Consider the following 13575-nt stretch of genomic DNA (forward strand, 5'->3'; position numbering starts at 1 on the left):
GTGCACGTTTCGCTTTTTTAAAATCTGTTTAGTGCTCGCTGAAGGAGACAGACTCTCAGTCCTGGAGAGACCTCTGTACCTAGCCACAAATTGGGTGCAGCAGTCAGTGCCAGCATACAAGCTACACCCTCTGGCTTCATCCTTGGCATGCCTGGCTCACAACTGAGGCGAGGAGGTGGAGGGAGAGGAGTGGACTACACTCTGGAAGGCTTGATTAATCCTTGGTTTATTTGCTGAGACTGCCAACAAGGCAGGCATAGAGAATTCACTGTTACGATGGTGTTTTGTTTTTGGGGGGAGGGGAAGGAGCTTATTTATTTATTTACTTATTTGAATTTTATTGTGATGAGACTGGACTGAGGCCAGCAAATAATTTGACTTACAGGGCACGGAAGGGCCACCAGCCTGTAACCAATTCTAGTCACAACCAAGCTGGGCCATAATGCCATTTCTGGGACTGTTACAAACAGTATTCCGCATGGCCAGCGCACATGCCAGCTTCAAAGCCGTTTACAACCCCTGTTTGAAGTCAAGCCACTTGTGTTCCACTTCTAAAAGTATAGCAATAGGTCATGCTTCAACACAGAAACGAAACTGCTTGTTGCAAGCACAAGATGTTTGCTTTCCAAGTTTCTCTCTCTCAATACAGTTTAGGTTAAAAGACCAGCCATTTACTTTTTCTGCAAAATTTCATCTCTTCAATCAGGCTTAATGAAGTCATCAACTGGCTAGGCGTTGTGCAGGTAAGATGGGCCCTGCTGCCTCATGGACAGTTTTAATGCTATCTGACCTTCACCCACATTTTGGGATCACAACAGGCATTTTCTTTATGGTGCACAAATTACATGACTGCTGGGTAAAATTTTCAAAACCACCTAAATAACTTAGGGGGCCTAAGGCCCATTTTCAAAAGTGACATGAGCACACAGCTCAGGGCCTGATATTTAAAGGGATTCAGGTGCCTCAACAGGCCTAATGTGGTTGCCACTGACACTTTCAAAGCTACAGCTCACGCACCACCTACTCCCCCACCCCGCAGGTGCCTCAGTACCCTAGATGCCTAAGTTTCTGCTAATTGGCATTTTCAAAGCAGCCTAAGTGCTGCAGCCACCCCAAGGAGGTGCTCATAGCTGTCGCCCAAGCCCAAGTCCCGCAGGCCCTGCAGCAGAATTGCCACGAAGAGCCAATCACAAGCGTGCACTGAGCACGCCTACTACCTGACACCTGTCAGACCCTGCAGCAGGAGGGCCTGATGATGGCCACTGTTAGGAGGGGACAGAGGCAGCATTAGCACCTGCACAAAAGACAGCCAGGGCACAGTGAAACATAGGGCAACCATTAGCGAGGTATTGTGCATATGAGAGTGTTCTGGCTGCTAGGGCATGGGCTACTGAAGTGACTGACCTGACCTAGGTGGAGGATAGTGTTTGCAGCTGAGGATCCTGAGCAGAGGGAGGAGCCTAGCTCTGGCATGTCAGCCACATGCACCAATTCAGCCACTTAGGCACCTAAATCCCTCTTCGTCCCCCCCTCTCCCCTTCTTGGCATTTCATGCCTGGCTACATTCGCTGGTTCCCCACTCAGCTTGCTGGCTTTTGAAAAGCCCTTAGGCACTTAATTGCCCCCTTGCACTCCACAGGGAGTTGCTTAAGTTGCGGCTGAAAATTCCAGTAGGCACCAGGCCACGTAGGGGCTAGGCATTGCTCCACCCAGCCAAGCAATGCCAAAAATCCCTTAAAAAAACTGGCCTTCATTGGCTTGCAATTGGATTAAGGCTCATGACTGCCTGGCACTTTTGAAAACAGGAATTAGGCTTTTAAGTCACGTTAGGGCTTTTGAAACTTTTCCACATTGATATATTTCTATATATAAAATCTGTAAATACCAGCACAGGAAGGCCTGAGAGGTTAAAAACTCATGGCTAACAAAAATGGCCATGCCTGTGGTCATTCAGCCTCTGGCCACAGCTTACCAATGTGTTGTTGTGTAGCTCTGTGCTTCCAAGCATCTCCTGCATCTTTTCATACATGAGGGGGCCTTTCACCTGGAATGTGTCATCTTTTCAAAGCATTTGTCCTCATGCATGTGGATCACAAACCTTTGTGTTGGGAGCATCGCATCGGTTGCCTCATCTCCGTATGCTAAGTGCAGCAGACGCTATTTATTTTCAAATTCAGTTTTAGTTTTAAAAAGGTGTCACTCCCAGCCTGAGCCCTCAGGTGTCAATCTTAATCCCACAGCAACACCGGCGGAGTTGGGAAAATTCTAGCAGAGTGGACGGAATGTCCCAGCTGCCATGGCCTGAATGTGGGGAGCGGCTAGCACAGGGATCTGAACTCGCTCACCAGTTCATTGCTGATCAAAACTGGCACAAGAGGATAATGACCAAAAATTGTTACTAGCTAATGGCTTTAGTGACTTATGTGTAGTGCATTTCATGTCCCCTAGCACCTAATGGACAGGTTTCCATATCACCAAAGAACTGGGGAAAACCCACTACCACAATTCCCCCTCACCCTCATGTTTGTCAGCTCAACAGAAAGGACAATCACTGAACAACCATGGAAACCGAACCCTCAGAGATGCTCATCCCAGGTCAGCGTTAAGACCTATCAGTGCACTGGAGGAAGCTTGCACTGCCATTGCCAGCCTACATTGTACCTGTTTGATGGTTCAGCGGAGGATTTCAGCCTCCGGGGCTGGCAAGATGGCACTTTTCATACGCATGACATTCACTTAGAAAAATAACTGTCAGGCATTTGTGTTTGTACCACTGTGTGCCAGCAAAATGTGCAATTTAATTTAATTCTCCAGAAAGAAGTGTTATGAGACACAAAAGTTGCACAACAGTCAGAAATGGGCATAAAAATTGCATCACAACTGGTTTTGCTTCTGCTTTCTGTTCCCAGCCAGAGCTTGGTCAGCACTCTAAAGGTATATCTACACTGCACAAAACCACACCGCCAGCTGTGAGGCTCAGAGGCTGTTTTCACAGACTGGGGCTTGTGGGTTATGCTAGGGTGTTTTTAGCTGGAATTACCGTAGCTGTTCCTGCTTGGGCTCCAGCACCTGACCAGGGGGAGGGTGTCAGAGCCTGAGTTCCAGCCTGAGCTGAACATCTACACTGCTATTTTTAGTTCCACAGTGTGAACCTGAGTCTAGAGACCTGAGCTCTGAAACTTGCTGCCACAGGGGTTTGGGTTGGGGTTTTCTGTTGCCATGTAGACATGCCATCTGTGGTTTAGAGCAGTACTGGGACGTGGAATGTAAGGCAGTGGGTCGCGGCGGCTCTGGTCAGCACCACCGATCAGACCATTACAAGTCCTGTTGGTGGCGCTGCCCGGCTCATGCAGGCTAGTTCCTACCTGTTCTGACACCGTGCTGTGCCCTGGAAGCGGCCAGCGGCAGGTCCAGCTCCTAGGCGCGGGGGGATGGGGCTCCATGTACTGCCCCCACCCCAAGCACCAGCTCCACACTCCCATTGGCCAGGAACCATAAGATGGGCGGGGGTGCGGGAGGAAACAGTGCCTGTGGGCGAGAGCTGTGCAGAGCCGCTTGCATACCTCCACCTAGGAGCCGGACGTGCTGCTGGCCACTTCTGGGGCACAGCGTGGTCTGCGGTGCCAGGACAGGCAGGAAGCCTGCCTTAGCACCCCCACTGTGCTGCTGACCAGGAGCCACCAGAGGTAAATCTGCACCCCAATCCCCTGCCCCAGCCCTGAGCCCCCGCAACCCAGAGCTCCTTCCTGTACCCCTGAACCCCTCATCCCTGGTCCCACCCCAGAGCCTGCACCCAGAGCCCTGACCCTTTCCTGCACCCCAACCCCCAGCCCAGAGCCCTCTCCCACACCCTGAACCCCTCATCCTCAGCTCCCTTGGGTCACGGGCATCAACAATTTTCTTCAACTGGGTCGCCAGAAAAAAAGTTTGAAAAAAACCCCAAACCCTTGTTTGGACCAGGCTCCTGCAAAGATTTCAATGGGATTACTCACAGTGCATAAAGTTAGGCACATGCAGACTTCCGGCAGGATCAGGGCCTTGATGGAAATACGTCTTAAAGAACATTGTTAAGGATTTATACAGGCAGGGGCCGCAGTGTTTCTGCAGGCAGCCTGGGGGAACTGCCCTGCCCAGTGAAGTCTGTACCCTGGCCTGAAAAACATCTGACCATAGCACGAAGGCACTTTCTTTGCAGATACCAGATGTTCCTGCACGTTTATTAAGAGAAACCATCGCAGTGTAATCACTGAAGGCGGGAGGGCAAGGGGGGAACGGGCTGCAAAGAGGCCGCTGAGCGCTCAGGACCCCATTCCTCTGTCTGCAAATGCCTCTAACTCCCGCAGGAGGAAGGCGCCTGCTTGAGCAACCGAACACACCCGAGATTGCGGGGCCGCTGGGGCGGTCCACAGCTGGGATTCGCGGCGAGGCCGAGCCGGTCCCAGGGGAGCCGCTGACCCTGGCCCCTCTTGCGACACGCGCTCGCCGCCCATTCCCCGCGGGCGGACCCCGGGCCCGGCGCCTCCCGCTTGGCGGGTTCGCGTCCCTCCCAGCCCAGGGCGCCGCTGGAGATTGGCAGAGTCCAGCCCCTGGCTGACTCAGGCGCCGCAACCTTCCCTTATATGCTGGCGCCGACGGGGGGGAACCAGCCCGGCTGCGCAGGAAGCAGCTGCCGCTCCAGGACCATGCCCAGGCTGCCCCAGCGTCTCCCCGCGCTGCTGCTGCTGCTGCTCGGGGGCTGCCTCTGCCCGGCCTCCGACGCCGGCCTCTACTTCAGGGAGGGGCAGCACTGCTACCAACCGGCCCCGCGCAAGGCCCCCGGGCTCAGGTGAGCGCTCGGCCGCGGCGGGGCGCCGGGCCCCTGCTGCTCCCGGGCTGGGTGGGAGGAAGCGGGAGCCACGAGCAACGCCGCCGCTACTCCCGGGCCGCTGGCCGGGCGAGGGGCGTAGAGGGACCAGGCAGCAGATGTGAAAAATCCGGGGGGGGGGGTGCGGGGTAAGAGGAGCCTATATAAGAAAAAGACCCACAAATCGGGACTGTCCCTATACCATGGGGACAGCTGGTCACCCTAGGGGGGGCGGCTCCTTGCTGCAGGGAGACCGGGGCCCGGGACTCGGGAGAAGCCCCGGTCAGCCTCTCACGCGCTTCCCGAGCCAGGCAGGCAGAGCCCAGCTGCCCGCCGGAGCCTGCGGGGCCAGGGTGGCGGCGTGCAGGGAGGAATCAGCTGGGGCTGAAATCCCGGACTGTCACTGTTCACGGGATGCCGAGGCCGTCGCAGCCTCTCCTTCCTGTACCCCGCCTGCACCCTCGGGCTTTGCCCTGCCCCTGCCCGACCCGCAGTGGCCCCTCCTAACTGCACAGACCTGCGCCGCCCGGACCAATTCGTTTCGATAACATCCACGCTCCTCACCGTCCCCTAGGGAGGCGGGGAAACGGGGTGTTTACAATTGGCCCCAGTTTCAGCAGCAGGGCCAAGGATTCTCTGCTTCTCTAGGGGGCAAATGGCCAGGGCCCAACTCCTCAGAGGGAATTTGGTGCCTAAATGCTGTGGGCACAGGGTGATCGCTGGGGGGAGACAGGGATTTGCCCCGCTGCTAAATTATTCCTTGATAGGGGACTCCTGAGTGATGCAGAGGGGGAACACTAAACCCATCCTCTGAGTTTTGAGAGTAGATAGAAAACAGCGTGAAGCCTGGATTGTTTCATGCGAACTCCTGTGACCTGCTGCAGTGGCCAGGCCTCTCATTTCTTAATCCCCACTGCCTACCTGGGAGCTGTTTCTGTGAGTTAACACTAGTCACCAGCCCATATATAGAAGAGCATTAAAGGTCATGGTGGCTAGCGCTGTCATGTGATCTCAAGCTAGGCTGGAAATTCTCACACATCATATTGAGACTGGAAGATTTTTTTTCCCCCCCTTTTCTCTCTCTGAAAATATAAAAATCATCTCCTACTACTTTGTTTCCATATAGAACCTACCCTCGACCTCATGAGTACCTGGACATCGCGAAACTGCCCCCGAGCTGGGACTGGCGAAATGTAAATGGGACCAATTTTGCTAGTACCACCCGGAACCAGCACATTCCTCAGTACTGTGGGTCTTGTTGGGCTCATGGCAGCACCAGTGCCTTAGCAGGTATTTGTTACTGGGTATCTGTTGTTATTGGGTGTTGCTTTTTTGCCAGTCAGTCCGTTTCCAGGATCCCCCAACACTCTGAACCCCCTGACGATGGGTATCTTCGAATTGCAGGATTATCAGCACTATTAAGGGACGTCACTGCACAAGACTAAGGGCCTAACTCCTAAGTAGCTTTGGTTATCTGAGCCAAGGTACCTGTCCTACATAAGACACACAGAGGCAGGGGGAGGGGGAAGGAAGAGTCTAAAATGAAGGTGGTTTTGGTGGTAGCAGGTGCTGTAGGAATTCCCCAAATGGCAGCTGAGGAGGGGAATTTTTTTTTTTGCTGGTGGAATATACCATCGTGGTAGGGGTGTCCGCCCTCATTTAGAATTATACACAGATTAAAAAGGAAAAATTGGAGTGATGAATACACGTGTAGCAGAATGGACATTGCTTGTGGGGTGGGGATGTCGCACTCCCTTCACTGTACAGTTCTCTTCTCCCCCTTCCATTCAGTCACCATTCTGGCTTTCTGGGGCCTGAGAAGTAGGTAGATAAGTTATTCTAACAATACAGTGAAGACCGAGATACAACTGTGACTTCCCTTTTTTGGGCGGGGGAAGCTGCTCAGCTGGAGTTTAGCTTTGGGTGGAGGAGTTTCTCTGTTGCGTCTTCAGTGCAACAGCGGCAGTAGGACAGATGCACATGGGGCTGGGAGCACGTTATACAGGTTGAGCGGACATACTGAAGCAGGGGAAGTCTCACGGGAATGAGATTTCACTACCCGTCACTCAGGGAAACAGGTACAGGTTTCATTGCCAGTGTACATGGCCCTCTGCAAAACACATGCAGATGCCTGCAGAGCTTATCTGTTAATTCGGACAGATATAATACATAAACAGTGTCTGGGGTGGAGATGCAGAATAGAGACTAGGTTGGAGGCAGTAGGGGCTGATGGGGAAACTAGTCAGGGACAAAGACGGAGTTATGAAGAACCAGGTTTTTAATTAATCCAAAAATGCAGATAGCCAGGCAGGGCTTGGTGATCATGTATATCAGGGAGCTGGACTTTAGTGTAAACACCACTGAAGTTTCTGATTGGCTTGTTTATAGTTTTGAGAAAAAAATAAAGGCAAACTTATCAAAATTCCTTAACTTTAGTAATAAGCAGGGATTTGACATCCCTTCTTCCTTGCTTTCACTGGAGGACCAGGGAAGTAGAGTGGAAGTTTTCTCAGGCCTCAATTGAAGCAGTAAGAGTGTCTACATTTCATAAAAAGCTCTTCTCAGACCTCTGAGAAGAATTAATTATCATTATGATTGGGGTAGAAGCATTACCCAAGAGTTCCAGTTAGGATCATGGCCCCATCGTAGTAAGCTTTGTACAAATGCTTATTATAAAGTCCCTGTCCCGAAAGAATTCAGTCTAAGTACACAAACAAGTGGGAGGGCAGAGAAAGCAAAGAGGTGGAAGAGCAAGTAAGAGTAAACCAAGCAAGTACAATTGGGCATAAACTGTCAGAAAATTTGGCCCTTGGTCTCTTTGCTGCTTAAATCTATGCAGATTTGAGATTTCAGAGCTTAGCAGAACATCTAGTGGACCTGGGATCTACAGCCAGCCATACATACCCCTGACCTGCTGGGTGACCTGGGGCAAATCACTCGACCTCTCTCTTTCCTTTATCTGTAAAAGAGGGATAGTCATGCTTTCAAGCTTTGTAAAGGGCTTTGAGATCTGTAGATGAAATATGGCATAGAAGAGCCAGGTATTATTGTTAGTTACACCTGAGTGCTTTCATAATTGGTAGATGTTAGGATTTACCTAATTAACGACTGAAATGAAACATGTTCATCCAAATATATCTGCTCCTGAAGCCAAACTTGGAATGGAAAATGTTAGCTGCACCTGCAAAACGCACAGACGCCATCATTGTGCCCACTCAGATTGGGTCATGGTGTGTGCACCTAGCCATTCTGTTGGCATACTGTAGGCTTTTGTATCCACAGCTGTCTGCAGATATTTAACAGATGCAACTAAGAGACGTAGCCGAAACATTTGGCCCAAAATGACCTACAAACAGTAAAACTAACAAGCACCAATTGCTTATTCTTTTATTACCACAGATCGCATCAATATTAAGAGAAAAGGAGCTTGGCCTTCTGCCTACCTCTCTGTTCAGAATGTTATTGACTGTGCCAACGCAGGGTCCTGCGAAGGTGGAGACCACTCAGGTGTTTGGATGTATGCTCACGACCATGGCATTCCAGATGAGACCTGTAACAACTACCAAGCCAAAGACCAAAGTATGGCAACAAATTGCAAACCTTCCTAACTACTACTCACTCTTATTTGGCAGGGTTTGGTATTAGCTTTAAAGGAACATAAATATAATTTATGTAACACACCCATTTCTTTTTCTGCTTCTGCCTACTGCTGGCTGCTAGTGAAGCACCTGCTATCTGCCTAGGAGCAGCAGGTTCCCTTAGAGTAGCTGTTTGGGTTATTTTTGCATGAGAATCAGACAGCATAGTGTGTTACCAGCATGTCTGAACAAGCATCCACCATCCAGGCTGCTAATTTGAACTCACTAGTCACTGATGTGCATCGGTGCTTCCATGCAGTAATATTTAGAAGTGTCATCTTAAGTTACCAGGCAGATCTTCAGTCTGTTCTACTTACTTGCAAACAAATCCCTTTAATTATTTCTATAGCTCCACAGAAGCAGTTTAATTATTTGCATACCGAGACACTTATCAGGAAGTAAAAAGAAAAGGAGTACTTGTGGCATCTTAGAGACTAAAATTTATTTGAGCATAAGCTTTCGTGAGCTACAGCTCACTTCATCGGATGCATTCAGTGGAAAATACAGTGGGGAGAGCTCTATGTATATAAATTTCCCCACTGTATTTTCCACTGAATGCATCCGATGAAGTGAGCTGTAGCTCACAAAAGCTTATGCTCCAATAAATTGGTTAGTCTCTAAGGTGCAACAAGTCCTCCTTTTCTTTTTGCGAATACAGACTAACATGGCTGCTACTCTGAAATTTATCAGGAAGTAGTTTTTATAACCTACGATTGAAAAGCATGTTTGAAGGCTGTCACAGATAAAGAGCGCATATCATTGAAATATTATTGACTGTGGAGACTGCCTTAATTAGCAATCTGAACTTGCAGCTTTATTTAACCTGAAGAAACAAGCAGTTTTCTCTGCTATATTTAATCTTATAATTATGGACCCCAAAATGGAATTCAAGTCTACCATTAATTATATTTCATTTGAATAATTAACTGTAAGAAGAAACACTAGCTTGCAATGGTAATCTAATGTCACTGCTTCTTTATAGCATGTAAGAAGTTTAACCAGTGTGGAACATGTGTTACCTTTGGGGAATGCCACGTGATAAAGAACTACACGCTCTGGAAAATTGCTGACTATGGCTCTGTCAGTGGGAGAGAAAAAATGATGGCAGAAATCTATGCCAATGGTCCAATCAGGTAAAGACAGTATTACAGGGTAAGAGTTATCCTGTTAATTTTTATTAAAGTTGTTTTCAGTTTATCCCAGGAAACTTGCAGAGCCTCCTTATGTAGCTCATTCAGCGCTTCTTCACCAGAACAGGCCTTAGCCTCTGAAGACTGAAATGTGCTAAACTTTTGCACAATATCTTATGATATATAGATCCACTTAAGAACTTTTCATTTGAAGTGAGTGGGTGATGGACACTGTTCTCCTTTAGCCTGCTATAAAAATTATTTTTGAATGAAGCTCTTTTTGCTTGTTACAGTTGTGGCATAATGGCCACTGCACAGCTGGATGCGTACGCTGGAGGACTTTATGCTGAATACAACCCCTCAGCTGTGGTGAATCACATTGTATCTGTGGCTGGCTGGGGTGTGGAAAACGGAATTGAATACTGGATTGTCCGTAACTCCTGGGGTGAACCATGGGTAAGGAAGAGATTGCAAAATGAAATGCACACTTTTAAAAACTCCAGAAATTTCTGTATTACAAGCTGTACAACTAGCTTGTTCATAAAAAAACTAAGTCTCCCTCTTAGCCAGAGGAGTTCTCTCAATCTGTGATTTTTAATACAGCCGACAACTAGGAAAAAAATCTGAATGGAATGGAATGCTACCCTGCGACAAAGAACACCACATAAGGCAATAAGAGCAGGCCAGCCTCGGTGCGGTGTCAACGCCGTAAAATCCTAATGCTGCCCTCCTATGTCTGTGCAACTCCCATTGAAGCCAGTGGTAAATAGCTATTGGAACCCTAAGTCACAAACCCATTTGGCTATGGAGAGTAGGATATGGAAATAGATTCCTGGCTGGAAACTAATGAGTTCACTAGAGAACCACACTTTCAAATATGCTTGTTTTGTGAATCCCACTCAAACCCTTTGCAGGTATCTGCCTTCACCTCTAGTCACCCTTGCTCTGCCCAAAGTACACTGCTTATGAGACAAGTTACTTTGTTACTAATTTATAAACCTTTTGCCAATACTAATGAACATTAATTTACTATAGGGTGAACTGGGCTGGCTGAGGATTGTGACAAGTGCATATAAAGGTGGAAAAGGAGCTGAGTACAATCTCGCTATTGAAGAAGATTGTGCCTACGGAGATCCTGTATTACCTTGATTGTTTCTAGAGTTTATGGGGTACTTTCTGGCTTTGAAATTTCGTTTTGTTTTTTTCCTCCAATCAAGTCATTTTTTAATTAAAAGGCAGTTAAGAGGAATTAGCCCAGATCACCATTATATTTTAAAGCAGAAAAACTGCCTCTAGATTTTGAGCTTACACTGCATATTGAAAAGCAGTTGTTTGCTTAAAAGACAAACTTGCTTATCTTCTGCTTTATGTGCCTGGTACTTACCAAGCAACTTATCAGAAGTTTTAGGTACAAATCCTCTCATTGGAAAAATCATTCACTTGACTATATTTAATCTGAAGGAATATATAAGATTTATTTTGCACTTGTAACAAAGGAGGTTTTCCTTCTAGTACAAACTTTAAAATTTGCTCAAAGCAAGAGGTACTGATTTCTTTTAAAAAAATTTGGGTTTAGAGACTTGTAAATCATATACACAAAGTACAATAGCACAAAGTAAATATCACTGAGCTACATAAATGCAGAGACCATACTATGTTTTTTGTTCTCTTTAAAAACTGTGTCCTATAGTCACATCCTATTGTTTCACTAAGGCATGTGTTGCATTGCAGATTGTCATTTTTATCTCATTGAAAGTGATGCAACAGTAACCAAATCTCTAAAACTACTGGAAAACGTTTAATATAAACACTGTTATTGCCTGGTGCTTTCTTTGCTTTAATTCTAGGCTTTGGTATTTGAATGGCTGTGCTATTTTTCTGCATTAGAACAATGACTTTTTTTTAAAAAGGGGGGGGGAGGGAGAAAAGGGGAATAGGGTTCTAATGAGACATAACTTTTAACATGTGCTTTTAGCATACAAGGAAAGATGGTATGTTATCTTCCTCTTTCCTGCTTACTCAACCTGATGTGCCTAGTTCTCTAATGGTGTAAATTACAACCCAGACCATATCAAACATTAACTGAATCACAGTTGTTCAACTGACATTGTTTCTTATGTTAAGTGATTAGAGGGTGTGCAAGTGGATTGTAAGAGTTTAATGGAATTTGTTTCTCAGCATTAAATTACTGGTACCTATGGCAGCATCTCCTGGAAGGGCACAGACATGGTTTAAACAGAATCTGTACTTTAGTTAAATGCCACTATGAGGTGCCAGTGAAGGATGAGTGGGGGAATGGAGCCACGTTCAATGTCAGTACGTGTATAGGAGTGAACTAAGGATACCCTACAAATGCATGGAAACCGAGTGCCCCATGTCACCAAGGGTCCTGCTCCTGGACTGAGATGCTAATCAACCACAACATACTACATATGGCAGTATGTAGTGAAGGTCACATTCACCTAGAGCGTAGTGATTAGGGTCTGCATTTCAGGTGTGCTATAGGGGAGCTACAGCATTCTGCGTTTCATCTTGGCAAGTTAAGGAGAAACTGATCTTCCAATGTCTTAAAACATCTGTTATTTCCAGAGCCAGAGAATGTGCCAAGCTCATACAGCTGTCTTTTTGTTTTAAATAAAAGCTTACTTGTTCACTTGTGACCTACAACAGACAGGCACATTACTCATCTACAGTTGTTTCATTGTGACAGGGGCTTTATTTTACAAATTATTAGCTCCACCACTGTCCCACTGATCTTTAGCACCATTGCTGCTGCTGCTTTGATAAAGTGATACCAGGTCCAATCTTTACCTTCAATCTCACAGGGAGAAAACTCATCTACAGTTGTTTCATTGTGACAGGGGCTTTATTTTACAAATTATTAGCTCCACCACTGTCCCACTGATCTTTAGCACCATTGCTGCTGCTGCTTTGATAAAGCGATACCAGGTCCAATCTTTACCTTCAATCTCACAGGGAGAAAACTCTCAAACTAGTTGCCTAGCAAAATACAGAGGACAGTCTAGGGGCCTATGATCCATATTAGAACATGCAGCATTGTCTCATAGATATAGTATAGGATGAGGGCCACAAGAGCTACATTTATTCCTAGTTGTGACAGATGTTCTTTGGAAACTTGACCAAATGCCTTTCCTTTAGTGGTCAAAAAAGGATACTAAAACATTAAGGTTGCAAAGTTAGTAGTCTTTAGTTACATGGTTGCAGGTTAGCATAATTCATATATGCAAAGTAAAGGTGCAGAGGCAACCTCAGTTCTGCACTGCTGACTCTTGAAAGCTCAACTTTGCACCCTTGCTATTCTTTAAATGTTTTTTTAAGTTAATTTTAGGTTTACTAAAAATCTAAGTTCCACAAGATGGAGCTACAGTGACCCACATGGGTCATCAGCAGAGTTGTCCCTTGAGGTCCACACCACTGACCTTTCACTTGAAGGCCAAAATATGGTTGTAGGGGCAACTTGAATTTTGACATTTCCTAACTCTTGGAAGCTCAGCCTTAAGGTTCTTTTTAACAGTAATGGGGAGGAGTTAGCTATCAGCCTCTGTGAGCCACCACTGGTAGGGGATGAGGTACACTAGCTGACCTTGGATTTCACTGCTATTTGCTGACAGCGGAGTAACGAGATTGAAGAATCCTGGGTACCATTCCAGTTTCTGGAAAGGAGTGTTTTCAAGTAATTATAAACCCTTTTACCATCTGCCCCATTGCAGGGGAGTTAGATTGCTTCCTCCTCACTGCCCAGGCATCAATAGGGAGGAAAAACAGAAATGCAAACAAACATTCTCCCTCCTTTCAGTCTAGTTGCCAGGAGCAGCAATTCCAAGGCAAGTCCTGCTTTGCTGCTACAGGCAGGGAAGGAGCATGCTCAGTACCAATTGAACACTGCTGCCAGCCTCTAACAAACCTCAACTTACCTTGTGCAAACTGAATTTTCAGAGGCCAA

General features: G+C 47.0%; 1 protein-coding gene across 1 annotated transcript; it reads left to right on the forward strand.

The window, feature by feature from the left end:
* The first annotated feature begins 4332 nt into the window (after positions 1–4332).
* CTSZ (cathepsin Z) lies at positions 4333–12278 on the forward strand. Its single transcript, XM_048820084.2, has 6 exons — positions 4333–4825; positions 5970–6133; positions 8243–8422; positions 9464–9614; positions 9905–10067; positions 10647–12278. The coding sequence occupies exons 1-6, from the start codon at positions 4620–4622 to the stop codon at positions 10758–10760; spliced, it is 978 nt and encodes a 325-aa protein (XP_048676041.2). The 5' UTR covers positions 4333–4619; the 3' UTR covers positions 10761–12278.
* The last annotated feature ends 1297 nt before the right edge of the window (positions 12279–13575 follow it).

The sequence above is a fragment of the Caretta caretta genome, chromosome 13 (genome assembly GCF_965140235.1).
Source record: "Caretta caretta isolate rCarCar2 chromosome 13, rCarCar1.hap1, whole genome shotgun sequence".
In the NCBI taxonomy this organism is placed as follows: Eukaryota; Metazoa; Chordata; order Testudines; family Cheloniidae; genus Caretta; species Caretta caretta.

Excerpts from the sequence above, each read along its gene's own strand:
- CTSZ (XM_048820084.2), top strand. The coding sequence starts at position 4,620 with ATGCTGGCGCCGACGGGGGGGAACCAGCCCGGCTGCGCAGGAAGCAGC. Across the intron at positions 6,134-8,242 it reads CAGCACCAGTGCCTTAGCAG|ATCGCATCAATATTAAGAGA; the intron begins GTATTTGTTACT and ends TTATTACCACAG. Across the intron at positions 8,423-9,463 it reads CTACCAAGCCAAAGACCAAA|CATGTAAGAAGTTTAACCAG; the intron begins GTATGGCAACAA and ends GCTTCTTTATAG.